The sequence below is a fragment of the Mucor mucedo genome (genome assembly GCF_025094135.1).
Source record: "Mucor mucedo strain NRRL 3635 chromosome Unknown EV154scaffold_19, whole genome shotgun sequence".
Taxonomy (NCBI): Eukaryota; Fungi; Mucoromycota; class Mucoromycetes; order Mucorales; family Mucoraceae; genus Mucor; species Mucor mucedo.
In genome coordinates, this window is record NW_026252303.1 from 277,549 (window position 1) to 303,740 (window position 26,192).

General features: G+C 35.1%; 10 protein-coding genes and 1 non-coding gene across 11 annotated transcripts; 6 read left to right on the forward strand and 5 right to left on the reverse strand.

Moving 5' to 3' along the window:
• Positions 1-27: 27 nt before the first annotated feature.
• Positions 28-3,501, forward strand: EV154DRAFT_499567 (histidine phosphatase superfamily-domain-containing protein). Its single transcript, XM_051600492.1, has 9 exons — positions 28-140; positions 193-321; positions 372-832; positions 891-1,042; positions 1,094-1,754; positions 1,812-1,944; positions 2,007-2,816; positions 2,876-2,962; positions 3,026-3,501. The coding sequence occupies exons 1-9, from the start codon at positions 86-88 to the stop codon at positions 3,187-3,189; spliced, it is 2,652 nt and encodes an 883-aa protein (XP_051460593.1). The 5' UTR covers positions 28-85; the 3' UTR covers positions 3,190-3,501.
• An 87-nt stretch (positions 3,502-3,588) lies between these two features.
• EV154DRAFT_560669 (40S ribosomal protein S5) lies at positions 3,589-4,309 on the reverse strand (the record flags this gene model as incomplete). Its single annotated transcript, XM_051605624.1, has 3 exons — positions 3,589-3,599; positions 3,655-4,063; positions 4,118-4,309. 3 exons carry the CDS (start codon positions 4,307-4,309, stop codon positions 3,589-3,591), a joined length of 612 nt encoding a protein of 203 aa, XP_051460594.1.
• A 1,617-nt stretch (positions 4,310-5,926) lies between these two features.
• EV154DRAFT_t32 lies at positions 5,927-6,009 on the forward strand. Its single transcript has one exon. It is a non-coding gene; the product is annotated as a tRNA-Leu (tRNA).
• A 168-nt stretch (positions 6,010-6,177) lies between these two features.
• On the reverse strand, positions 6,178-9,253 carry EV154DRAFT_499577 (Muskelin N-terminus-domain-containing protein). Its single transcript, XM_051600493.1, has 12 exons — positions 8,983-9,253; positions 8,897-8,926; positions 8,756-8,833; positions 8,644-8,702; positions 8,447-8,584; positions 8,123-8,390; positions 7,896-8,061; positions 7,637-7,826; positions 7,418-7,584; positions 6,739-7,359; positions 6,410-6,687; positions 6,178-6,341 (listed from the first exon to the last, which is right to left on the reverse strand). The coding sequence occupies exons 1-12, from the start codon at positions 9,185-9,187 to the stop codon at positions 6,232-6,234; spliced, it is 2,310 nt and encodes a 769-aa protein (XP_051460595.1). The 5' UTR covers positions 9,188-9,253; the 3' UTR covers positions 6,178-6,231.
• Positions 9,254-10,156: 903 nt separating this feature from the next.
• On the forward strand, positions 10,157-11,061 carry EV154DRAFT_108687 (uncharacterized protein). Its single transcript, XM_051593891.1, has one exon. It carries the CDS (start codon positions 10,554-10,556, stop codon positions 11,031-11,033), a length of 480 nt encoding a protein of 159 aa, XP_051460596.1. The 5' UTR covers positions 10,157-10,553; the 3' UTR covers positions 11,034-11,061.
• EV154DRAFT_108664 (kynureninase) lies at positions 11,062-12,815 on the reverse strand. The gene is made up of 4 exons (XM_051593890.1): positions 12,463-12,815; positions 12,225-12,410; positions 12,023-12,156; positions 11,062-11,966 (listed from the first exon to the last, which is right to left on the reverse strand). Exons 1-4 carry the CDS (start codon positions 12,575-12,577, stop codon positions 11,091-11,093), a joined length of 1,311 nt encoding a protein of 436 aa, XP_051460597.1. The 5' UTR covers positions 12,578-12,815; the 3' UTR covers positions 11,062-11,090.
• A 573-nt stretch (positions 12,816-13,388) lies between these two features.
• Positions 13,389-14,259, reverse strand: EV154DRAFT_499583 (uncharacterized protein; the record flags this gene model as incomplete). Its single annotated transcript, XM_051600494.1, has 3 exons — positions 13,389-13,602; positions 13,681-13,867; positions 13,923-14,259. Coding segments are annotated over 3 exons (611 nt in total), but the record flags the coding sequence as incomplete, so codon positions are not given.
• Positions 14,260-16,720: 2,461 nt separating this feature from the next.
• Positions 16,721-17,829, reverse strand: EV154DRAFT_415679 (WD40-repeat-containing domain protein; the record flags this gene model as incomplete). The annotated part of the gene is made up of 3 exons (XM_051595686.1): positions 16,721-16,843; positions 16,906-17,238; positions 17,296-17,829. 3 exons carry the CDS (start codon positions 17,827-17,829, stop codon positions 16,721-16,723), a joined length of 990 nt encoding a protein of 329 aa, XP_051460599.1.
• Positions 17,830-20,707: 2,878 nt separating this feature from the next.
• EV154DRAFT_499589 (serine hydrolase FSH) lies at positions 20,708-21,783 on the forward strand. Its single transcript, XM_051600495.1, has 5 exons — positions 20,708-20,862; positions 20,928-21,017; positions 21,073-21,185; positions 21,242-21,555; positions 21,609-21,783. The coding sequence occupies exons 1-5, from the start codon at positions 20,748-20,750 to the stop codon at positions 21,676-21,678; spliced, it is 702 nt and encodes a 233-aa protein (XP_051460600.1). The 5' UTR covers positions 20,708-20,747; the 3' UTR covers positions 21,679-21,783.
• Positions 21,784-22,961: 1,178 nt separating this feature from the next.
• EV154DRAFT_579986 (uncharacterized protein) lies at positions 22,962-23,533 on the forward strand (the record flags this gene model as incomplete). The annotated part of the gene is made up of 3 exons (XM_051606602.1): positions 22,962-23,004; positions 23,058-23,341; positions 23,384-23,533. 3 exons carry the CDS (start codon positions 22,962-22,964, stop codon positions 23,474-23,476), a joined length of 420 nt encoding a protein of 139 aa, XP_051460601.1. The 3' UTR covers positions 23,477-23,533.
• Positions 23,534-24,784: 1,251 nt separating this feature from the next.
• On the forward strand, positions 24,785-26,147 carry EV154DRAFT_108843 (uncharacterized protein). Its single transcript, XM_051593892.1, has 2 exons — positions 24,785-25,133; positions 25,199-26,147. The coding sequence occupies exons 1-2, from the start codon at positions 24,938-24,940 to the stop codon at positions 25,966-25,968; spliced, it is 966 nt and encodes a 321-aa protein (XP_051460602.1). The 5' UTR covers positions 24,785-24,937; the 3' UTR covers positions 25,969-26,147.
• The last annotated feature ends 45 nt before the right edge of the window (positions 26,148-26,192 follow it).

Genomic DNA, 26,192 nt, shown 5'->3' on the forward strand with positions numbered 1-26,192 from the left:
TAAACCAGAATTACATTTTTTCCCATATTTTTTTTTTTCTTTTTCTTTTCCTCAATTTTTTCTAAAAAATAATTTGCTGGATTAAATGCCGTCAACTTCAATACCGCCGTTAGTTCGAACTACCTCGGTGAAAGCAAAATGTGAGCTCAATAAAAAAAACATGCTTAAAGTTAGACTAAAGTATCCCTGTAGATGTTCTTGGTATCTGTGCCATGGATAGAAAAGCAAGATCAAAACCTATGCGCTGTATATTAGATAAAATGCTTGCGTACGGAGATTTTGAAGTGGTAATATTTGGTGACAAGACAATCATTGACGAAGGTATGACAATTTCTTCAAAAATGGGAATATGTTCATTCATAATTTTTTAGCCGTTGAAAATTGGCCTGGGTGTGATTATTTGATTTGCTTTTTTTCTGATGGATTTCCTTTGGATAAAGCAATTCAATATGTTAAACTTCGTAGCCCTTTTTGTGTCAATGACGTATGTATGCAGTCTTTATTATGGGACCGTCGTATAGTACTTGCCGTTTTGGATGCTGTAGGCGTACCTACTCCCCCTCGTCTAGTCATATCGCGTGATGGTGGCGCAAAAGTAGATCCTGATGCAGCTCAGTCATTTCATGAACATTCTGGCATGGATATCAATCGCGTGTTAGGAAAATATAGTCAAAACACTAAAAACTATAAAGTCACTGATGAAGGTGTAGAAGTTGACGGAGCCTTTTTGTCGAAGACTTTTTTGGAAAAACCTGTAGATAGCGAAAACCATAACATTAATATATACTACGATACTGAAAATGGTGGAGGTGGAAGACGGTTATTTAGAAAGGTATTTGTCGGATTTCATTTATTGGGCTTAAATGTAGTAATCTGTATTCGAATATAAGGTTGGTAACAAGTCAAGTGAGTTTGATCCGAATCTTAATCTGCCTGCTACCGAAGGATCATGGATCTATGAGCAAATGATGGTAACAGAAAATAGCGAGGACGTCAAAGTATATACTGTAGGCTCACAGTTTGTTCACGCTGAAACAAGAAAGTATGTGTGTCATGTATGTTTAAACGTATATTGACTGTTTACATACTTTAGATCACCCACAGTCGACGGTTTGGTAAAGCGTAACACTGAAGGAAAAGAGATTCGGTATGTCACAGAATTGACACCTGATGAAAAGGTAATTGCAGCTAAAGTTTCAAAGGCTTTTGGCCAAATGATTTGTGGACTTGATCTATTGAGAGTCAAAGGAAAGTCATATGTTATCGATGTAAATGGATGGAGTTTTGTGAAGGGAAATGAACATTACTATGACCAATGCGCCAAACTCTTAAGCGAATCATTCTTACGGTCTGTTCAACGACGACCTTCTACCACCCTCCATGATATTCCTCGTGAAATTTTGCCCGAAAATTCTTGGAGACTAAAAGGTTTTGCTGCAGTATTTCGTCATGGTGACCGTACACCAAAAAACAAACACAAAATTTCATTGGTTTCACAGCCTTTTATCGATCTTTTAGAAGGAAGCACGCAAGAAGTTGTATTTCGTCAAAAGCACCAATTGCAACTAGTCACTAATGCTATCAACAAATGTCTCGAACAGAATTTGGAAGATGAAAGTAAATTAATGGCAATGAAGGAAATCCTAGAAAAAAAGAGCGAATTGCCTGGCACCAAAGTCCAAGTGAAGCCTATATTTGATAAAGATTTAAATACCTTGAGGAAATTACAAGTGAACATCAAATGGGGTGGTGAAGTACGTGTTACGTTGAACTTGATGGCTGTTAAAATCTTCTCACCAACATTTATTTAGTTTACTCATGCAGGTTTGCACCAATCTCGCGATTTAGGCGAGAATTTGCGAAAAGATATGAAGATTCTGAACAAACATGTCACTGATGACATTAAAATCTGGAGTAGTTCCGAACGCAGGGTGCGTGCGACAGGTATAATTTCAGATAAAGAAAGCCGAGGGTACTTAATAACACATCTTCTTATTTCTTTTCAGCGGACGTGTTCACTCGTTATTTTCTGGGTCGGCCTGAATCAATCGACGGAGTAATATCCGAAAGCAAGTACTTGTTAGACGATAGTAATGCTGCTAAAGAGCAAATGGACGCTGTGAAGAAGCAGCTCAAGGCATTGCTTAGACCCGGGTATGAAATCCCTTCCGTGTTATTAGCACAATGTGGATGGCCTGCAAGCATGGCCCAACCTCATGTCGTCCTTCAAGAAGTATCTTCCATTATGGCACGTTTAAGAGATGTCATGCGGTTAAACTGGGCTACAAAAGACGTAGATCAATTGCAGCGTCGTTGGTGTTGCTTCGAATCACCAAATTTGTTTAAAGAACGTTGGGAAAAGATGTTCAATAATTTCTGTATTACACAAGTAAGTGACAGTGATGATTCTGATATGAAAAAGGAAGCATCTTGCCCTGATCCTTCCGGCATCCCTGAATTATATGATTCCTTGAAGTATGACGCTTTGCACAACCGACAATTCTTAGAGGCTATATTTAATGATCCTGAGTCACCATCTTCCCCTTCTCCTTCCGAAAGCAGTAGTAGTGGTTCAGACTGTGGAAGCTATCGTCCCGCCGATCTTTCGGAAACGTGTAGTGCTGATCTCCGCAATTTATACGCTTATGTTAGAGTTCTGTTTAATTTTGTCGCTCCACAAGAATATGGTATCAGTGAGAAAGAAAAGAAGACTATTGGTATGCTGATTGGGTTACCCTTATTGAAAAGTATTTTGAACGATATGGAGGATTTTAAAGAATCTGAAAAACCAAAAACAAGACTTTATTTCACAAAAGGTATGTGTACAACTCACAAGCATTGTAACAGTCAAATGTAATCATTATTACATATATAGAATCACACGTCCATGCTCTCCTGAACTTGGTGTATCTATCTGGTTTACCTACTAAATTTCCCCGTCCCATTTTGCCTGAATTAGATTGTAAGTTTATTAGTATTAAGTGTCAGGTCAATTAAACTAACAACTTAATATTTCGCTTCAAAGTCTTGACTCAAATTACATTTGAATTATATGAGCGTAATAGGCATAACGGATCTGATAAGGAATATTCACTTCGTATCGCTTTTAGTCCGGGTGCGCATTATGACAGTGTATTAGATTTACATATGGATGCCGAACATTGTTTAAAGGTGGCTCCTAGAAAGTAAGTAATTTGACACATTTAGCAAAAATCGATCTAATATAGAAAATCAAGGAACTTGATCCCTCATTTATCTTTGGATGAGGTTCTGCAGTATTATAAAACCTCGTATCTAAGAATTCCCGAGTTGGCGACCATTGAACGCCAAATTGATGAGCGAAAATTATATTACGCACAAGAAGATAACCAATAATGTATAAATAAAACCCCACAAAATCTACTATGTACATTTCGATCAACAACCCACGCAAACTCTGATCTACTTGGCAACTCTATGCATATATCTTTAAATAAATACTACTTGCGAACGCACGAATAACTTCGAAATCTGAATAAATGATTGTTGTATATGTTTTATTGGTGTATAAACGATCGCAACAGAAATGAGTAGCCGAAATAGAAAAACTTAACGGTTGGCTATAAAAATTTAAGTTAATACATGTTAAAAAATAAAGGGATTTGATGAACTTACACTTGGCAACACGCTCAAGTTCGTCCTTCTTCTTGATGGCATAAGAGTTAGCAGAACCCTTAGCAGCATTGATCAATTCATCAGCGAGACATTCAGCAACAGTCTTAACGTTACGGAAAGCAGACTCACGACAACCGGTGGTCAACAAGGAGATAGCTTGGTTGACACGACGGAGGGGAGAGACATCAACAGCTTGACGACGGACGGTACCTTGAGAACCAATACGGGTGGAATCTTCACGGGGACCACAGTTGATGATGGAATCAACGAGGATTTGGAGAGGGTTGGCATCGGTCAAAAGATGAACAATCTCGAAAGCATGTTGAACAATACGGGCAGCCATGAGCTTCTTACCGTTGTTACGACCGGTCATCATGAGAGCGTTGGTTAAACGTTCAACAATGGGACACTATACACTTTTTAGTAACGGCGAATTTTTAAAGATCGATAAATCGAAACTTACTTGAGCCTTACGGAAACGCTTGACGGCGAAACGACCAGCAGTGTGGGGCAAATACACTTGTTGACGGATTTGGATATAATCTTGGAGAGAGATATCCTTGACCTCAACATCGTCATAAGACCACTTGTTGAAAAGCTTACGGGTGCCATCAGCGGTAGCCAAGACGTCGGCGGGTAAATTCAAAGCAACCATGCTAGTCTACTGTAATCCACATTCGGTAAAAAGAAATGTAAAATCAAAAAAAAAAAAAAAAAAAAAAAAAAATCCATCCAATTGATAAGTAATGGTATAAAATAAAGAGTTTGTTTATATGAGAATTGATGTATTTATGAGTCTATCATGTCATGATCATTACCTGTGTCGATAAGAAAGAAGGTTTGTATGCAATGGTTGTGTAAAGTATACTTAAAGAGGTATGCCGGACTTGGTCAATATGTCCGGCCATTAGGCTCTAAGCATTGCCGCACCTGCTTACCGGAACGCTAAGATATGTTCTGCACTGCCAAAGATCAGTTATATCCTATGTTTTAGGCTCATAGTTTCCACGCTCAAATAATTAATTAGCTCTTACTCAAATGTAAAACTTTTGTAGAATGTATAATAAATTCTATTTGTCTTCAGATATGGTAACAGTAAAAATATCTTCCGGAATACCATTCGTTCTTTCTCGTTTTTTTGGGAACGAGCCCCATTTGTTCCAATAGTTTGGAACATCTCCGTAAACAACGAGTGCTTCGGATTTGAATCGTTAACAGTGGGCTATGTTTATCAAATGTGTTTGATCCAAAGACAATTTTTCATGTCCTAAAAGACTTCAGGCAAGTAAAACTAATAATGACGCCTTCGATGTTAGCTTTTGTACTGTTATTTACAGCAGCTAAAAGTTTAAATACATCTCACAAATACTTCTAACTATATGATTACGGTGGTGTTTGTGTGATCATTATGCTATCCTTGTTGATGTACTTGCTCCGAAATAAGACAATTAATTGAATAAATATCAAACAAGATGTAATTATGAGTACTTCAATGTTCTGAGACGGATCTTTTTTCAGTCATTTTATTCAATTTTACTTGGGTTGTTCTATTCGGTCAAGTAGTTCAAACTCTAAGGTACATAGTTTGTTTTCAAGTGATGTGAAGATTGTTGAGGATATCATAGACAATAATAAAGTTAATTGTCACATCACAATAAGGATGGATAATAAATATAAAAGTTAATCATGGATCACACATTACCCCGCTTGTTCTCATCCTACCGTTGGAGTCTGTACACAGGGCAAAAGCAATACAATCGAATGGGCCTGGACTATAGAATATTAATAGATCCTGAGCACAAATATTACTCTTGTCATTTGATGTTATAACTGTTGATCCCTCTGACTAATATTTATATATTCAGTATAGGAGGGCTAAATTCAAAGACATGTTGATTATTTACTATCACCAGATTATTACATCATGATCCAATAAGGCGCTTACTATTCTCCCTAGAACTATCCCAGTTCTTTATATAAATATCCATAGTTTTTTCTCATAGACCATGAATACAATTGGAATAAATTTTTAATACGTTTTTTAATTATATTTTTTCGTCCATAATAAAGTGGTATCCAAGTTCTAACAGTATTACTTTTGGTTTAATTTTTATTTTGTTCTCCATGCAAAACAAAGATAGCAAACTATGATTATCTAATCACTTATTAGCCAATCATATTTGCGAAGCGTGATTTTCACGTGATTTATGATGACGTCATTTTTATATTAGTTTTTATTTTATTTATTTTATTTAAACTTAACAGCCACTAAGGAAAGATGGCCGAGCTGGTCTAAGGCGTCACGTTAAGGTCGTGATCTCTTCGGAGGCGTGGGTTCAAATCCCACTCTTTTCACTTTTATTATTCTCTCTAATAAATGTAGTGTGTGTAGATACAATGATAGCTGCTTTAAACAAAACGATTATTCTTTTTTTATTCAAATTTATCCTCGTAAATGTGGTTATTTTATAAAATACAGGCACAATCAGTTGTTCGTCTAGTCTGAAATAGAAAGCTAGGGACTTTTTTGTATTTACATTAAGCAAAAGACTATAAACATAATTTTTTTATTTTTTATCATAGAATTTTAACAGCGTCAATCAAGGTACCAGTCGGCTCCTTCATGCATCCGGGAAAAAACTCTAACAAGGCCTGAAATACATTGGTACGATCCAAAAAATTATCATCTAAGCTAGAACAAATTAGCTAATAAGCTCAAGACAGTCTTGTGTTTTTTGTTTTGGTTTGGTTTTACCTTTGATTGATTGGGAAGAGTACGTAACTGATTTAGTATCATTATTATCTTGTGATATACATAACTCCATGCACAGCTGCTTAAAATGTTCAATTTCTTCCTTATTTTCATAATTGACTAACGGTGTGACACGGCGCTTTAAGTATTCTAAGGCATTCTGCGTATCTTTATTGATATCATGTTGGTCATATTTCTGGCACCGTTGTTTACATAACTCGTGCAACTTTTGAGCCCTTAGAAGATATTGGCAACGGCGTACAACTTGATTTGTATCTGGTCTAATAGTAATTGAGTAAAAAAAAAAGGGAGCATAACTAAAATGAGCTTACTTTGTCAGTTTAAGCATCCAGAAATCATCAAGTCGTCTATGGACATTTGTTCGATCACCTGGATGTCCACCAAAGATAAAATATGTCTTTGATTTTGGGCTATAGACCATTTGGTGACTATATCTAGGATACGGCTCTTTGTGATTGACTTTGCTCCAGTAAGCTGCGTCCTGATTATCGTTTTCAAATACCTTCTCCCACGTGTTATGATTAATACTATAAACCCAGAAGCAATTATATACAACATCTGCGGGTCTGTTTTGGAAGAGCCCAAAGTATATATACAGTTCCTGCGTCTCAACATCAATAGCAGCACGCTGAGTATAACCTAATTCAGGACCGATGATTTTCGAAAAATCTTGTGTGATGGTGATCAGTTTGTCTTGTTGAATTAAATAACATTGCAAATCGTTAAGACATTCTTTGGATCGTTGACCCCTAAATATATAAATCTTCTGATTTTTAGAGTCTAGTAACATGGAATGTCCTGCGCGGGATTTAATGGTGAGCGAAGAGTTGGGCGAACATACAAAGGATACTCCGGTGGAATTTGCAGATAGAAAGAAATTCGGGGGAGTTGCTGGTGGCGCAAGTGGCGCTTGAATATAGTTGGTATCGTATCTATAAAATATATGGTTGGGAACTTGCATGATTTACTTGGGTGGGCGTAGTTTTTTACCTTAAAATTTTCCACTTACACTGATCCAAATCGAAAGAATAAAATCCGCCGTAAGTCGCAGGAACGGGATCAGGTGTAAGAACAAGGCCACCAAATACAAATAACTTTCTACTGATGGGATCCACACACATTTCATGATAGTACAATAGAGGAGGACCGCCATCTAACTGGAGTAGTTTGAGAAAACAGAAAATATGCCAGAGATTTTTATTTACATACCAGAGTATTGTCACTAATTTTAACCCATCTATCCAACTCGATAAAATATTGAAAGAATTCAGACTCAAATGAAGCAGGATCCGGGGAAGGTGATAGTTGATATTCTTTGAATCTACCGAGAACATAAATTGATTTTCTTGTGGGATCATAACACATGGTATGGCAGGATCTAGGAGAAGGCCCACCTTGTCTGTATGGTATAGAAATGATGAGCTGTGAATAGTGCGTTTTTGATATCTTTGCATAAATTTCACTTTACGAGGTTGTATCGGAGCTCAGAAGTTTCCAACAATTATCTTTGATGTGGTAACACCAGAAATCCGCTAATTCTACTTTACCATCCCATCCACCGAATAAATAAATTTTTTCACGCTCAGGGTCTATGCATAGCTGATGCCCACCTCTTGCACATGGTGCATTTCCCTCTAAAAATATAGAAACCTAATTGAATATTCCCTTTTCACATACAAAACTTTATACTTTTACCGTCATTAAAAGCATCCAGCTTTTTCCAATCCGGTTTAAATGATGAATCCTTTACAAATGGGTGAAAAATAGCTTTTTTGTCTGCATCCAGAATAACTTGTTCTGCCTGATCAAAATCCCCATTAATAACAAGAGATTTATGTAATTTTCCAACCATAGGATGTTCAATTTCAATGCCTGTCTTCGATTTCAATGTTTCATATACATCCATCATATTTTTCTGTCTAAAATGTTTTAAACACATGCGAATAGTTTCCCTTTCTTTGTGCTATAAAAACAGTTACACGGTTATACCCAAAAAAATGATATTAATTAGGCACTTACTTGTATAAATGCACTGTAGACTTGTGACATTATTTCTGGATCCTGAACTCCCTTCACCTGCACGTACCATATACTATAATTAAATTTGACACCAAAAGTGGCCAATGGCACAATTTTTATATATTGGATTGGAAATACCTAGAGCGATATTTTAAAATTTGTCGAGAGGCGAAAGAGCACATAAAAAAATGTATTACCAAATCATTAAATGTGTATCTTATGGGAAACGTTTCAGGCTTATTATCATCAGTTAAACCTAACAAGATAGCTTATAAATACACAATACGAGTGAATACATTTTTGTATTACCTTTATGTAACAACTCATTCATCTCAAGTGGATCCATACCACCGTAAATCTTAAACTCTTTTAGGTTACATACATGACCTGAAAAAAAAAAATTATGAATAAATAAAATAAAAAAATATAGGTGTATCAGCTCTACTTTACTGCGATGAAACTTTCCAAACAAGATATCACCTTTAAAACAAATAAATCAGTTGATATGTCATTGAAAAAGAGTGCATTTATCTTACAAGCTACAGAAGGATTGTCAAGCTTAAGAGTAATGAATTGGGATTGGTCATGAGAACCAGAAGACCAACGCGAAGATTGTTCAGTTGGATCGTCGATGCATATATTACGAGAATGGTAAGATCCTGATTGAGAAGACTGGTCATATATAGTGTAAGAAAGTGGTTTATGTTCTACTTCTGCAATGCGAGAAAGTAGGGAATTCATAATGAATATAAGAAAAAGGAACAGCAAGGTGTGCCCGTTTAATGACAACTAAGAATAAATCCTTGCAGTCAGCGGAGAAAAATTAAGCCAAACAAACAAGTGGTTTTTTTTTTACCAAGGGATCGGGCCAACGTCTACGTGTGCACTGATGGATATCGGTTAATAGCAAGTTATCTTATGAAATTTACAACTGTATGTAATATATAGTAGTATATCTTATCAAGTCATTGATATATTGTGAAGCAGCCCATGCGATGTAAAAAGAGAAAATGCGCATGGAGTGACACAACGGTCTCAATTTTTTGCGAAAAGGCAACTTAAATTACCACAAAAAGCAGCAACTACTTTTGCAAGAACAATCATTAAAAGTATAAACGACACCTGCCTCCGAACTAGAGAATAACTTCCACTCTTTCTTAACCGTGCACAGAGGCTAAGTGTTTGAGTTATATAGTTTACTGCCGGTATACGACAGACACTGTAAAAAGGTGGGAGTACGACATCAAACAAAACAAGGCTTATGCATGCCCAATGCCTTCGCACATCGAATTCCAACCGTGACGCGACGAGCATTGAATTAAAGGATAAGTCTTTATTAAATTCATAATTACCAATCCCATCCCCCGAGGATCCTTATTGCAAAGTAGAATATGCAAGTATAGAAGATCTTGCATTCGTTCTTTTGTGCTAAGGACATTCGGTTTCCCCACAATAGTTTCTAAAGTCTTTGACTAGAAAGCCTACATCGGTATCCTCAAAATACAAATTGTTGAGACCAAAAAATGCGCGTCAACAGACATATGATACAATACGAGTTTATACCATCTGAATACTACAATTATGGTCTTTCCTGCCGGCAGAGGTGATGACGATATCAGCCTTACTAAAATTTAATATGCATTTTACAATTGATGATTGTTGCCGAAATATTGAAAACCTGTACTGCTCACAAAAAAAATTGGATGAATGTGCTTTTCCTCCCACAACAAGATATGTACTTTGCCAAAACTATTTATTATAAATATTTATACTTGCCTCAATACAAGCGCTTTGACACTATATCATTATACTTAAGCTATTTTCTTAATTTTTTGATCCGTTTATAAAAGACATCTCTTTTTGTATCAGCAGCAAACAGCCAGAAAGCCATAGCGTACGGTCTTAACCATAAAATACAGATGATATTCCTTCAAGAAGCCTAAAATGCTAAGCAGATAAATGACCAAATATCTGTGTTATTTCAAAGGTTAGTGATCCAAAAAAAGTCTGAATTTAAAATAACTGCGATTTTGGTTTGTCGAACGTGGGTGTTTTCTTTTCTTTTCGTTTCCCCTTTCTTTTCTCTTTTATTTTATTTCCCCTTCCAATGCCACTCGATGAACAAATAGCAGAACCACGCAGAAAACGTGCAAAGATAGTCAGTGCATGTGGCGAATGCCGACGAAAGAAAACTAAGTGCAATGGAGAACAACCTTGCCGAAATTGTGAAAAATCGGGAGTTCCTTGCATCTACCCTTCTTGTTCTAATGAAGATAAACGAAATGCTCCCAGTAAAGCAGCCCTGGAGGCTATAGAAGAGCGTTTAAAGACTATCGAAGACATGTTACGAACAATAATAAAAGCACAAAACGTACATTCAATTAATATGGATCCCGTCGTTAATAATTTCCTACATGGCGAATCCAAATCTTGTTCACCACCACCAGCATTACCAGCATCGGCACCACCACCAGCAGCAGCAACAGCACCGCCACCAGTATTACCACCTACTTCACCTAGTCAGCAGAACCGTTTACCTTCTATTCGGAGCCTCTCCACCCCTTTTACTACCGAACAAAGATGGTAAATATCCTTGAAAATTGATGAAGTTTTTTGAAATAAAAAAGAAGAGGGAGTTTATTATTTATTTATACACAAGGTTCATTACTCCCTTTAATTGTATAACAAAGTTATAAACATCCTTGTAAGTATTATAGAGAGGGGTAGGAGCTACACGAATAACAGTAGGTTTACGTTCATCTACAATAACGCCTCGAGAATGAAGACCGTCAAACACTTGCATCATCTTGAGGGGGAATTCCAAAGAGAGTTGGCATCCACGTTGTTGAGGGTCTTTTGGTGTTAGAATACGTATAAGATCTTTATCAAACTCATCTTGCAATTGAGACTGAATTAACTTTTCGAGATAACCAGTTAAAGAAATTGATTTTAAACGTAATTCTTTAAGCGTAGCAGATTCAAATATCTGCAGCGAACCTAACAACGAAATAGTCGTGAAAATACTAGGGTTACTTAATTGATATCCAGAAGCTCCTTCACTTGCTTGGAATTCTGGTAACATATCAAATCGGTTTTCTTTCTTGTTACCCCACCAACCAGCTAATCTAGGTCGAGTTGTATCATCTTTATATTTTTCATGAATGAATAATCCGGCAATACCACCTGCACCCGAGTTGAGATATTTGTATGAACACCAGCAGGCGAAATCAACATCCCAATCATGTAGAGAAAGTGGTACATTTCCCACCGCATGTGCAAGATCCCATCCTACTATACATCCTGCGTCTTTGCCTGCCTTTGTAATTTTTTCAATCTCAAAGAACTGGCCTGTATAATATTGCACTCCCGAAAGCATCACTACGGCAATTTCTTTATCTTTCTGAATAAGGTCAATAACATCACATGTTCGTAACACATGTTCTCCTTGTCTAGGTGAAATAGTTAAAAGACCGACAGCAGGATCAATACCGCGTGATTCAAGGTGAGAAGAAACTGCATACTATTTTATAAAAGCGTGAGAAAAAAAAATCAACTCAAACCAGAAGTTTACTGTACATGATCAGAAGGAAAAGCCTTGTTTTCAATCAGGATTTTAAATCGACTTTCTGTGGGTCTAAAAAATGTTACAAGCATCGAATGAAGATTAGATGTCAACGTATTCATTGCAGTCACTTCGACTGGTTTGGCACCTAAAAAAAAAAAAAAAAAAAGACTCATTGTTTACAACTTGTTTTGGTTGTCATTTATCTCTTTTTACCAACAAGGTTTGCGAGTGGAGACTTTACCAACTCATCAATGGTAGCCCAAGGTCTGTTGTAAGGATGATTCCAGTGTCCTTCTACACCACGTCTACCCCATGCATCTAGTTCTTGATTAATCAGCTCACGAGAGCGCTTAGGCATTAAACCCAACGAATTTCCACACAAATAAGTACAAGGTTCATCTTAAAAAAGTTGTTAGTTTAACGCACATCAACAAAAAGGGGAACCACTCACCAGAATCTCCGTTGGATATGTCACGGAGCGTAGGAATCACAAATTCATCTCGATACTTTCTCAATGCGTCCTGATTATCTAAACTCTCAGCATATTCTACGCTTGTAAATGTCATGATTTTTGTTTGAAGAGAAAGAGAAAGGTGCGAAAAAAAAAAAAATCACAAAAAATTAAGATGGAAACAGATTCTGAGATTCAAAAGCCTGTACGGCGGTCATTTTTTCTAGATGGCTTAAAACTGTCATTTAGACTGCACAAATGTAAAATACTAAATGTGAAGCCTGAAGATGGTAATATTAGCTTAAAAAGTACTGTATTTTTAAAAGTTATTTACAGTATAAAATAAATGTCATGTATTCTATATCCATTTGACTACAAAAAACAAAGCAATAGTCTCTTAATTCCAGTCAGTCAATTCAGATCAATATTTGTTTGTAACGATGCTTTGCTTTTCTCAAATAATATTTAAAAAAGAAGCAACAATGTTTCTAATCAGATTTCTACTGATGATAGAAAACGTTTCGGTCTCCATTGTCACTTTACGCGGATCAAGATCTACAAAGCATATTTGTATTTAAAAGCAAACACGTCGTTGTCATTATGTCTAAGAATATCGGAGTATCTTTTAACAATAAATCATAGTGAACCCACTATATTACAACGAACATGTAAAATTAATTAGTTTAACAAGTGGTCTTTGATAAAATTTCTAAACTATTATGCATTATTGTATTTAATTAAGTAAGTGCTGATATCAAGAATCGTACGAAAATGAGCCTGAATGAGTCTTCTTTCATTTTTGTAATCCCAATAATTTGAAGTCGTCAACAAAATACTATCAAGCTATTTAACATTTTCCCACGATTATAGGGTTAATGCAAAACTAAGCTTAAATCTGTTTCAAATCACGCTTAATGAATAGACATTTTTTTTTTGTTTTTTTTTTTTATACATAAAACTTGTGCGGTAGAAAAAAAAAAAAAATTATATACATGCAAATGAGGCCAAAAATAATTTGGGAAAAAAAAAAGAAAGAAAGAGAGGGTAGATGTATTATTGTTTTGGTAAAGTGGGTGAGCAAGTAAGGGATGTCTTTCTCATTGTTTTTAATGTTGCTTTTGGTTTATCGTATAAATGACACTATTTTAGGAGAGAGAGAGAGAGGGAAGGGGGTTAGTACGCGTCACCCAGTGTATTTTACAAGGATCTATAAATTACCTTGTGAGCGTGTCTGTACCATAACATGTAGTTGTTTTTCTTTTTTCCATTACAGGCAGGTACAAAACGGTGGCACTGGTGACAGAGACCTTCAATCATATCACCTTTACCCATACGCTGTTCTATTGGCTTCATAAAGGACTTTCCAGATACAGAAGATATGCCATGAAAAAATTGCTTGTGGTACCTATTCATCATGTATAAATAATTCCAATCTATCTATGGAGACGATTTTAATTTACCAATAAGCACTGTTCTTCAACTGCAACCATTTTCCTGGATTACAACTGTCGCAATAGCCTTCTTTTAAATGACCAGTGTATCTCACCCATTTTGGTGTGTAGTGATCCCCCTCATATCTAAGTTTTTGACGACGAGGCATGGCAGCTAAAACTTGATTGCTTTCATCAGAAGAGGGCATTATATCGTAGGTCTCCTGAACCTGTTCTTGTATACAATCTGCTTGTATAGATTTTGTGCGTTTACGAGATTGCATCCAACAGGTTGGGATAGGTTCACTTGTGCTACTGGAAACTACACAAGGCACCTCATCCTGTGTCAAGATCTGGTCAACCATAGATCTTTTCTTGGTATGCTTTTTCAAGGGCAAAGAAACAGAAGACGATGGGTTATAAGGCATGTAATCCGAATTGACAGGCCTCTTTTGCAAGAACTGGCTTTGTTGTTGGTGTTGATTATTATTATAAACTTGTGCATAGTTAAATACGTTGGGCATAGAAGATCTAGTGTCTTTTTCTTGTTCGATATAAGGATTGTAATCAGAAAAGGAAGAAGAGCCTACAATTCTCTGTGGTGGCATGTAATTTAAATTATCTCCTCTACTTTCCATCATTGAAAACCGACGGGATTGTTCGGCTGATTTCTGATATTCAAATTGACTAGATTTTTTATCTTTCTGATTAAAATTTTGTAGAGGTAAGTGACCAACGTTATCCTTGTTCTCAATCACAAGCTCGTTATAAGCAAATAAAACTGTATTTTAGAGAGAAGATATCAGTCGACTTTTCACTTGTTTAAAAATAAATCATTACAATTCATATCTTGTTGGTTATATTCTGAATAATTTAAACCTATAGGCGACATCCATTCATTGGTGATAGAAAGATTTTCAATGGGTATAGTTGAAACAGATGTGTTTGGAGGGAGACAGTCATATACTACTGGGGTGGTTTGGTTAGTAGGAGATGAAGTAACGATCAGTGCCCTCTGCTCTGTTGGCGATGAATAATTTGAGTTTGAAAAAAATGTATCAATAGCATATGAAGGTTCAGTTTCGTGTCGCGTTGTTGCAATATATGAAGACATGAATGAAAAGAATTTACAGTAAAATGCAATTTGGATAATAATGTTAATAGAAAGAAAAGGTAACAATAACAACAACTAAAAAAAAAAAAGAAAAAGGGAGAAAGTAAAAAAAAAAAAAAAAAAAAAAAAGTTTAATTGATAAAGTAATGGTTATTAAACCCGGCTAGTGTGACTATAACATGCTGGTTTTAGGAGACACGAGAATATATATGTATAAAAGAGAATAGATCCAAATCGTGTTATCCTCATTATACCTCAACCAGTCAGGTGGTTTACATGTAGACAAAAAAAAAAAAAAAAAAGTCCCAAGGAGAAACGTTACGAGTGTAAAATTATAATAATTTATATCATCTTGGTGATTATTTTATATACAACTGCAACGGCTGTCAAATTACCGAAGCTGTTATAGTTACTATACGAGTTTTATTGCTGATTTTCATTATGTTTCTCTTTTACGGGAAGCAAATCGGTTTTAAAAATACTCCTTGTAATACATCTATTTCGTTTGTGCTGCAATCAAAAAATACATAAACACTTGCTGTGAAAGTATCCCTCTAGCACATTTTGCATTAGTCACACACTACAAATATGTAAATATATCACGTAATAGGACATTTTTCTTTATATATTTGTCTATGTGTGCGGCAATTTGAACGGGTAAAAAAACTTATGTAATAGAAAGGCACGATCAACGGAATATCCGTATAATAACTACTTGCCATAAATATTTAGGTATACATTTAGTCTTTAAAAAAATAAATAAAAAGGCCTTTCAATCGCTTTCATAAAAAAAAAAAAAGACATACGTCAAAAAAGTGGATAGAAATAATACATTGAACTACTCATTCTTAACACGCTCACATGTGTTTCATATCGAACCATTACAATTTTTAACTCCTAGATTAAACCAATCTAAAGTAACACGAAAGCACAGACAAGAAAATATTTGTATAACCAGAACATGCGTCTTTCAAATGATGATCGGGCTTTAAGACACTTTATTTTTTGTGTACGCTTCCAATCTAGGCCTTCTTTCTTATTTTGACTGACATTTAGGCTGAGAGCACAAATTCCTTTTGTTAAAAAAAAAAAAAAAAAAAAAAAAAAGCTGACAGTGAACATCATAGTAGATTTAAGAAATCATTCAAAGAAATAAATTTAGGGTTTTTTGGGAAAAAAACGTATTACACAAAGGTTTCGCAAAGATTGCACCTTTATCCTTCCTCCGGGTTCCAACCAACCGATTTTTATTTATTTATCAGTCACCTAAAATATATAGAAGTAAACGAATCGATAATAAGAATAATAAAAAAAAAACTTTAATACTGTACAGTGAAGAAAAAAAAATTAAGAAGATAGAATATATAATGATTATGGGATATGTATGTGTGAGTGCGTGTAGGTGTAAATGTGTACAAGGAGAAAGTGGTAATAATATATATATAAAAAAAAGGGTTATAAATCGAGACATTTTACATTGAGTTGATGAGTAAAGTCCATTATGAGTATTTTTCTATCATGACTTGAACTATAAATACATGTTAGTTTTATCATGTCAAAATAGCTATAAATTCACTTGCCTAATGATGCGTTTTTTGTCAAAATGGACGTCAAAAATCCAGCTCGAATGACCGCTTTGGAAATTTAACAAACATTCGCTGGTACTATAAGAACCATTAGTATAAAAAAAATCACGGGTCTTTTTTGTAACACTTTACTTGATATCCCAAACACGTACACTTCGATCGTAACTTGCGCTTACTATTTTATTTCCATCAAAGCGAAGATTCCTAACTAGTCCCGTGTGACCTTCAAGTACGTTTGTACACAAGCCAGTCTACATATAAAGTATGAATTTTTTTTTTATGCTTTTTAATGAATAGTGTCACCCTTTCTTACCTCAACATCCCAAACTCGGATAGTGTGATCGTTTGATCCGCTTACAATTCTTTTACCGTCATATTGAACACAGGCTAATCCATGTTTATGACCAGCAAATTCACGTATACATCGACCGGTGGAGACTTGCCATAATTTAATAAGTGCATCACTAGAAGCGGAGACAAGAAAATCGCCTTTCAGTTGTATAGCATTCACTGGTCCTAAATGTCCCATAATCATAAGAATTGGTTGGTAAGTCTGACTACTCCAAATTCTAATGGATGCATCCTTTGACGAGCTAATAATATATCGATGATCAAAAGAGACATCTGACACACCTGCTGTATGGCCCTAAAAAATATTATTATTAAGAAATAGTTCATTTTATACGTGTAAATATAAACTAACATGAAGTCTGCCACGCATTTTTCTTGTCTTTAAATCCCAAACAATTACTGTATGATCTGATGAACCAGAAACAATAACTTGATCATTATACTGTAAGCATAAAACACTGCCTTGGTGTCCTTCTAGTGTGTAAATGCACTGATACGTTTTCAAATCCCAGATCTTGATTGTCCTATCTCTACTTCCAGTAATAATCTTTTCATCATCAAATTGTAAACAATAGACACTATCAAGATGACCAATTAAATAATGCGTAGCTACTTTGCCCAGTTTCCATCGAATTTCCAACTGATATCTTTGTTTAAACCAATAATACCAGCTTTGTTCCTGCTCGTCCAATTCTGAAATGTCTGTAGGGATTTTCAGTTTCCAATTATTTTCGATTGTTAAGCGTCTCCATAAATCATCAATATAAAACAAACTTGCCCACACTCGGGATACTTTGGGAATAACAAGCATGCTGTCAAAGTCTAATAAAGATACAATGTATGAACATAATTCTGCTGGTAATTTCTGCGTAAAGTCTATGTACATATTGAAATTAGCTTTATATATCATTGAAAGACTAACTCTACATACCTATTCTTGTCTTTGTTTGTGGTAGTGCTGTGGGTGAACCATGATAATAGACTGTTCGTTTTCCAGGCGATCGTGACTTGTTCGACTTGGTATTTTTTGTTGTCGAGACATTATGGTCGTTCATTACAATGTCTATTTTATGGGGTGGTGCAACAGGAATGCCATAATCTTGTAAACTACTGTCATTGTGGGTAGGGTACGTCATGCTGCTAAGGAATCTATTACTTTAATGGTCTGACAGGGGCAATTTTATTTAAGAAAATAAAAATAAAAAAAAAGGATAAAGAAAAATAAAACAGGGAGGGTATACTTTTTTTTGTCTCATGTCGAAAAGGAAATGATGTTTTCCCTTCGATCCAAAATGGGTAATTTTCTATTTACATTACATCACGTGTTTATAAGCTTATTGTAAGCTATAGAAAACCCTTTCTTCTCGAAGATTTCATTTTCGTAACAAATAAGAAAATCTCATACACAGATTTATCAATCTCTCAAGTAAGATTGTTTCTTTTTTTTTAAAAAAAAAAAGGGTCATTGTATGGTTATAATGACATTGTATTTTAAAGTTGGTCCACTGTTAATATTTTAGTACGACGTACCCACATTAGCAGATATATTTAATAATTGGTGATGTTTATAATAGATAGTCCTGAAAGTTAAAACACTGTTCCTGTTCTTATACTCTATATAACAACACGTTTACAGATATCACAATATCCTATTTTATAATAGTTTCTTTTAATACAGATAGTTGATAAACTTAATTCTTTCTATATTGTCTGTAACGAATTTAATCTACAAGGGTAAACAGTTGTTTTATGCTATTACCAATGATTTATTTATAGTTATACTTTTGCCTTTGGCTGAAGTGTATATATGCTGTATCAAAAAAAAAAAAAAGTTTTTTTACGATTGATGAGTATTTAAAGAGAGATAAAAAGCTTCGCATACTACATACATATGCCTGTACCAAGCAGGAGCTATACACTTATTACCTTTTGAGATGACGGTAAAGCAAGATCAACAACATTAGATTTTTGCATGCATAAATCAATAATTGTGAATCGAAATTATTGGAATGTTCTATTTTTTTAGACAACTAAAAATCTCAAAAGTATAAGGCCGGTGGTATGAGTTTTTTGTCTTTTAATATATATGATCAACCAATGCATATCTATAATAATAAAACAGAGAGTGTGAACCGCTTTATTTCGTGTCGGATACACATTATATACAAGGGAGAACACGTAAGTTAATGCACACTTAGATTAGTTTGCATTCACTTGATTTTGACTTATCATGTTTAGTAACCATAATGTTATAAAGATGTTTAACTCCGTGCTAACATACATCGAGAGATTAAACTTCGCCGTCCCTTTCAACATCGTAGGTTCTGTCGAGCTCAACTACGTAAACAGCGGACAGTTATCTTAATAATTAAGTGTAAATTATATTCCCTCTAGTCGTTATGAGAACTGTAGTCTGACTACCTATAACAAACGATTCAAGTTTTTCTTTTAAATGAACAGTTGATCACATTAGCCAACAATTTCGTGCATTTAGTGAGTCCGTGATACCCTTTTTCATTCTGAGTTACGACATTTTTAAGCTTTTTCCAGATCACCAAAAATAAAAAATTAAAAATAGCACAGGTAGTTTAGTACATCGATTTTGCATGACATATTTTTGAAGTTTTCAAAATTGTTCTTTTTCATAAAAACAAGTTACACTGATTTGTATGACCAGTCAGTCAGAATTCAGCACACAAATATGGCCTATTATTACTAAATTGCCGGAGTAGCTTTAAGCATGCCTCATTGTGGCTCTTACGTTGTCAATTACGAGAGACTGACATGACTCCCTCTGTTGTCAAATCCAGATTCCTACATTAAATGTTGAGTCAAGCGTCTAAGTTATCTTTTGTTCCACATGAAATTGCTCTCAAGTCGGTCAAACTTGGACAAGCCGAAGTATAAATAAACAATAAATCAAAAAATTAACAAAAATCACGTATACTAATAGCTGTCTGATGACCGGATTTATTTTTCATACTTAATTATAAGACTATATACCACCTTCTTTGGATACTGCTTATATACCACAAAAGTTAATATTTTTACTTGAATTGGCTAGGCAATATTAAAGATTCTTACAATATAGAGTTTGTACCTATTTGACTGAATCAATGTCTTGCCGTCTAGCGCATTGAAGATTTCTGCAATCAAGAATGACGAAAGAAAGGAGGAAGACAAATAATTATTAGCATATGTCTCAACAAAACCAACTATTTTTTGTCTAGTAGCAGTAAAAAAAGTAATAAGATGATTTAAAACGATCATTGACACGTCTATAGGAGGATACACAGATTATCAAAATAGTACAACCAAGCCAGAATAAATGTCGTGGAATCACATTGTAAAAGTTGTTATGTCTTCTAAAATAATTGAAGCACAAATGTCTTTTGTTTCATAAACTAAATCCACCAAAATTCACCCAAAGAAATATATCGTCAAATATCAACGATGCAAACTCTTGGGGTCGCATACTAAAATTACACCAGTCATAAATGTTGTAGTCGACTATCTGGCAGTGCAGTAGAAAAATATACTGTAAAAATTATCTCAAGCTTTACTTCAAGCTATACGTAATTACTTCATAACATCAAATTCCTTCCCAATTTTATTTTATCATAACTGCCTACATTTTGGTGGTTATCCTTTTTTTTTTTTTTTAGCTTAGCTGAACTTGAAGTAAATTGAGTTGCAGCCAGTAAAAATGTAGAATAACGTGAGACGAATCTAAAACCAAAATTTAAAAAAGTTTTTCCGTTATCGGACGTTTCTCTCCTACAATATATTTTTTTTTCTTATCAAATGGCTGGCGAAAAACTGCGTATACTTTGCCTTCATGGTATGGTTCAAAATGCAGTTGTCTTTAGAAAAAAAACATCTGTTATTCGAAAGAAATTAGACAAAATTGCAGAATTAGGTATAAAAAGAAAAAATGTTACTGAAATAGAAATTAATTTTGTGTTTTGTTTCGTTTTTTGACAGTTTTCGTATCTGCTCCTCAAGTCATTACGGATCCTAAATACACTTCTGAAGCTCATCGTGCCGCTGCTGCTGATGAAAACTCACCAGAAGGTAAAATATCGGATTGTGTTTCTCGAATCCTATGTTAATCTGTTTATTTTAAAAGAGGCCAGGCCATGCGCTTGGTGGCATCCATATGATGATAAGCAGACGGAAGATGGATATTATGCTGGATTTAAAGAATCTGTTTCGTTCCTGAAAGAGTTTATGACCAAAGAAGTAAGGTTTAGAATATCTATTAGACCAAGCTGATTAACATTGTGTATATAAAAAAGGGACCTTTTGACGGTGTGTTCGGTTTTTCACAAGGTGCTTGTCTTGCTGCTGTCATAACTGTATGTCTGGAAGATCGTACCTTAGCACCTAGTCTCTTTGGTCCTGAATTTGAGCATCCTAACTTCAAATTTGCAATTATTGCAGCGGGGTTTAAACCCCTTCCCCAAAAGGCCACAGAACATATCTGGACACATAAAATTACTACTCCTACACTTCATATGATTGGCGAAGAAGACAAGTTGATCACTCCTGATCTTCAACAAACTCTTGTGGATCAATGCATTGACCCTATTGTTATTCGTCATGCTGGAGGGTAAGTAACTATTTAAAACATATACGGATAATGATATTAATTACCTAAATCAGTCATGTTGTGCCTTCCAATGCTCCATCTCGAAACGATACCGTCGCATTCGTTTCAAAATTTGTAAACTAATTATTTTTATAAAACACCTGTGAAAGATGGGCTATTTTTTCTGTTTTACTTTGATCGACAAAATAAAGTGGAACGCTCGTTCAGACGTTAATCCATTTCATACAACTAGTCAGTCTTTAGGAACTAATTAGTAATGATTATTCCAAACATCTTGAAGGTTGTATTGTTATCAATGTAGGGTGCATTTATATACAGAGGATGTATTAATGTTTATTAATACCCTATATGTGATATGCTTTATGTTCTGTTCTGGTCTTTTTATTTTAAAAAAAAGTTGCTTCTGGAGGGCTAGGAATGTTTTCAAGGAACATTATTGTTTATTCTTTTTATTGATTGCAATTAAGCTTTTAACTCGGAAGTACATATACCTTGTGGTTTAAATCCTCACTGTCCAGAACCAATACTTGTCCAAGAGCTTGGTTGGTGTCCGGATCGAACGGACTTAATTGTTATGAAGTCTATATTAAAATTAACTGACGTTATGTAAATGCTTCTTGCTCATTGTAGTTTATCATATACCTATCCATCATTTCTTAGGAAGCGTTGTAACGAAATAATAATAAAAAAAAAACGGAAATCTTATTTTATGCACTCCTCGTACCGCTGTTGAATCAGGATCTGATTTACCTGTTGGCTTAATAAAACTTTCTATCTGCAGACTTTCTTGACTATAATACAACACTCCACGCACGTTAGGATGATGCACTTTTTCGTAAAATTAGGGATGTAAGAGCATCAGCAGCGGCTCACCCAAACTGCCATTTCCAGCCGTAAACCCACTCCAACTGCAATGAACAAGGAAATTCATGATGATTTTTATCACGAAAACGTCCTGGAGCACCTGTTAAAGAGTCAAAAAAAAAAAATCTCTAAGGCTGAGGACATGAAAAAAATCAATGTGGTTTATTTTTGACCGCTGCGGACTCACACTACATTTGTAGTCCAACCTGAAAATGACCCATTTTAAAATTTAAGTTCACCGCTGCTCTATAAAGACTTAAGCTTTATCAAATTAGACTTTATAAAATCACCACGTAAGAGATGTACTACTCAGGCTACACAAGATAATCCCTTCGTTTCATCTCACAAGCTTTTCACCAAAACACCGTCGCAGAGGGCTATTGAGGCGCAAGAGTGGTTCGTGCTCGCCTTACCACACCGCTCTTAATGCGGGTTTTTAAGGCCTAAATGGCGGTTTTGCAAATTCCCAGACTGGCGGCATTGTATCGTTTTGGCAACTTTTTCCGTTTTTCAATATTTTCGCGTTTTAATGTTTACTCACAATGTCTAATTGGGAAAATGTAAAGCCAAAGATTTACGTACCAAGTAAGAAAGAGAGCAAAAGTAGCCTTAAAAAGTTATTATTTGAAGTTGCTTAGACTATTGGATATCAAAAACCTGTACTCAGTTGTCAGCACAAGACTTTTGCCAGCATTTGTTGCAAGCGAATCCATCTTATAACAAGAGAAGTGCTATGGGTTTGTTTTCAGAGGATTTAGATGTTATTCGAGTTCAACTCGCTCATCACAAGCTCATTTCCTCAAGAGTAAAAGCTCTTGTAAAACAATTATCAAAGAAAGACGAATTACTAAATCAATTAAGGGGAGAATATTCAACTGACATCAAATCAATCTCCCTCAAAAGAAAGTATAATGTCTCTGTTGTAGGAAGTTTACTGAAATAAGAAGCAATTGAAATACTTCAGCAGCAAGATGCAATAAAAAAAAGCCTAGGCGAAGAGCTTGGTAACAGTAGACAGACAGAGGATGATGTTGCTCCGCAAGAAGTTGAGAATTAGGCTGATTAACTTTGTTCGTATCTTTCTCAAAAATGTTTTACCTCGGATCTTCCTTAAGTCTTTTTGCCCAAGTTTGGGCAGTGCGTTCCGCCATTCCTGACTTGTAGCAACATATATATTATGTAAATTATGCGTGTAATGCTTATCGCCATCTTGCGGTTTTACAAATCAGTTGGAAGATTATTACTGATGTAAATAAGACTGTTGGCGTGATATAAAATTTCACTCTATCATAACGTCAACATGAGCGTTTCAATCCAAAAAATCCCATCTTCTCAACAGTGGTCAATTATTTGAACTTTCCTTGAGAGAACAACTTATCAGCAATGCAAGGTTTTATAGCCTTGTAAGTAACATTAGTTATATCGCACTTCCCAGGTAATTACAGGACTCTTTCATGACATCATAGTGATGAAATGAATGGAGAAAAAGTAAAAATTCCTTAAGCTTTGCTCGTCAAGTATCCAGCATAGCTAACGTCCAGATTTTTCAGGCTTCCAGATAAATTAGTTTGATGACGAGCCCTGGCCGTTAGCCTACAATTTTCGTTGACGTGAAATATGATGACTACTTTATCAAAAAAGATCGTAAGACCGATTTTGTTTTTGTTTTTATAGGTGGTTTTCTATGAAAAAAGCAATTCATCGCCATTGGATTTTTGCCAGGCCCAGTCATTACTGAAAAAAGAACAAGTGCCCAAAAAGGTACACTTTCCATTTAAACTCAAAATTTAATTGGCCAGAATTTATGGTATCTAAAACACGTGGTTCAAAAACATTTATGTGCCCAACCGAAGTGAAAACAGTGCTTTTTTGTTTACTTTCTTAGTCAGACCATAATCATAAAATGGTGCAATCGTCCCTATTTCCAACGATGTTGATGCTACGAGGAAAATATTAGCTGGGATTTCATTCTTTTTATGTTGAAGATTTCAGTTAAGAAATCCCATCAGATTACGTCTGTTTATTATTGTAAATATAACGATAACTAGTGCTAGCTAAATTACTAAATGGAGACAATACTCACGATCAGCAGTTTCTGTATGACTGCATTACTTGCTTTAGTACTTCTGGAACAAGAGATTATCAAAGTAATAATCAGTGTCTTGCTTTGATCATAAGGATGACGACGTTCGTGTAACAAATTTACAGACAAAAGCGTAAAAAGAAAAAACGCCACGACAGGCCTTTATTAATCGCTTGTATCATTTCGATATGCAGCCGTTTCATTGCATATATTGAAGTATTTCTGTAAATGTACAATAACTAAATAAAATAACATGAAATAACATCTTACACCATTATAATTATTCCATTTGTCTTTATGTTATAATATGTACGTCATCCCGAGCTATAATTGGCTACAAATAATCACCTCTTTTTAAACAAAACAAAATGTGAAAGATCCCCCTTTTTTTTTTCGTTTTCCTTCGCTTTTATATTTTGAAAAAAGGAAAAAATTATGGATTCTTATAGAGATTGTTTAGCTGATAATAATATGCAGCTTTTACTTCAGCAGAAATATCATAGTTTGGACACGGGATCGTATCATAGCAACATGTCGACAGACGATACCGCAAATAGTTACAAGCCTACATCAATCATGCAATTTAATGAACTCACAAAATCCAAACGTCGACAAGTAAAGAACGCATGTGGTAAAGTAGAAAAATGGTTATTGGTTCTAATTTTAGTGGTTAACCGAAGTTTCCTTTATAAAAAGTCAATTGTCAGAAAGCCTGTAAAAAATGTGACGATGGAAGACCCTGTCAAAGATGTATAAAATATAACTTAACAGAAACATGCCAAGACTCTATAAGGAAAGAACGTAAAAAAGGTGTTAAAAGAGGCCCTTACAAACGCATCCACAGTCAACAGAGCCAAGATAAAACAAGCAAGAAAATGATGAAAAGTCGAAATGTAAACAGAATTAGCTCTGTTACAGATAATGTAGGAAGCTCGGATGGAGTTTACCCCCAAAATTCGTCAGTGTTACCTAAGCATAACAAATGCAATCAAACAGAGAACAGTGTTACACCACCACCGCCGCCGCCGCCAATCGCGATCTGTTCATCTCAGAATACGATTTCTTCTAGACTCGCTGTGTCGCCCCCATATCATCTCAATCCATCCAGCTCCATGGCTTGCAATAACACCAACGCTAATATAATTAACGATTACTCGTTTACTAAAATAGACAACTATGGTTTTAATCTAATGCCGTCCCCAACAAATCAAAGTTTAACAATGACAAGTAATAGTTCTTCACCCCAGCAACACAACCTATCCGGGTCGCTTGAAACCAATTATTTAGATATGTTTTCCTTTTACAACAATGTTATTCAACATGAGCAAAACGACCCTAGTATATATCGCACTCCTAGCAATTCGCCTGCCACGTATTCTGCCGGTAATTCCGAATTGGTGATAGATTTTCCTTGGACTCAGCCACCTTTGTCCAAAAGCATATTTCAAAATAGCTTTCATAGTTAATAAACTCCTGTATTAAAAATTAAAAAGCAAGAAAGTAATCTCTATTTTTCCTACGCAAGGCATTTTTTTTTTGTTAATCCCACGAATCCCGAGACCAAATACTACATAATTAAAACTGTGAAGAAAGTAGCCAACGTATATTAGTTTGATGTTAAGTAAGTATTAACATATATATCGTATTAAACCCTGTCACAAGAACGAGTAGCATAGGTTTATACATTCAA

Coding starts and splice junctions, on each gene's coding strand:
- EV154DRAFT_499567 (XM_051600492.1), top strand. CDS start 86: ATGCCGTCAACTTCAATACCGCCGTTAGTTCGAACTACCTCGGTGAAA. Junction 141..192: donor TACCTCGGTGAAAGCAAAAT/GTGAGCTCAATA, acceptor GTATCCCTGTAG/ATGTTCTTGGTATCTGTGCC. Junction 833..890: donor GAAGACGGTTATTTAGAAAG/GTATTTGTCGGA, acceptor TTCGAATATAAG/GTTGGTAACAAGTCAAGTGA.
- EV154DRAFT_499577 (XM_051600493.1), bottom strand. CDS start 9,187: ATGAATTCCCTACTTTCTCGCATTGCAGAAGTAGAACATAAACCACTT. Junction 8,703..8,755: donor GAATGAGTTGTTACATAAAG/GTAATACAAAAA, acceptor CTATCTTGTTAG/GTTTAACTGATGATAATAAG. Junction 7,360..7,417: donor TGTAAGTGGAAAATTTTAAG/GTAAAAAACTAC, acceptor TATATTTTATAG/ATACGATACCAACTATATTC.
- EV154DRAFT_108687 (XM_051593891.1), top strand. CDS start 10,554: ATGCCACTCGATGAACAAATAGCAGAACCACGCAGAAAACGTGCAAAG.
- EV154DRAFT_108664 (XM_051593890.1), bottom strand. CDS start 12,577: ATGACATTTACAAGCGTAGAATATGCTGAGAGTTTAGATAATCAGGAC. Junction 12,411..12,462: donor CATATCCAACGGAGATTCTG/GTGAGTGGTTCC, acceptor AACTTTTTTAAG/ATGAACCTTGTACTTATTTG. Junction 11,967..12,022: donor AGGCTTTTCCTTCTGATCAT/GTACAGTAAACT, acceptor TTTATAAAATAG/TATGCAGTTTCTTCTCACCT.
- EV154DRAFT_499589 (XM_051600495.1), top strand. CDS start 20,748: ATGGCTGGCGAAAAACTGCGTATACTTTGCCTTCATGGTATGGTTCAA. Junction 20,863..20,927: donor AGACAAAATTGCAGAATTAG/GTATAAAAAGAA, acceptor GTTTTTTGACAG/TTTTCGTATCTGCTCCTCAA. Junction 21,186..21,241: donor AAGAGTTTATGACCAAAGAA/GTAAGGTTTAGA, acceptor TATATAAAAAAG/GGACCTTTTGACGGTGTGTT.
- EV154DRAFT_108843 (XM_051593892.1), top strand. CDS start 24,938: ATGGATTCTTATAGAGATTGTTTAGCTGATAATAATATGCAGCTTTTA. Junction 25,134..25,198: donor ACAAGTAAAGAACGCATGTG/GTAAAGTAGAAA, acceptor CTTTATAAAAAG/TCAATTGTCAGAAAGCCTGT.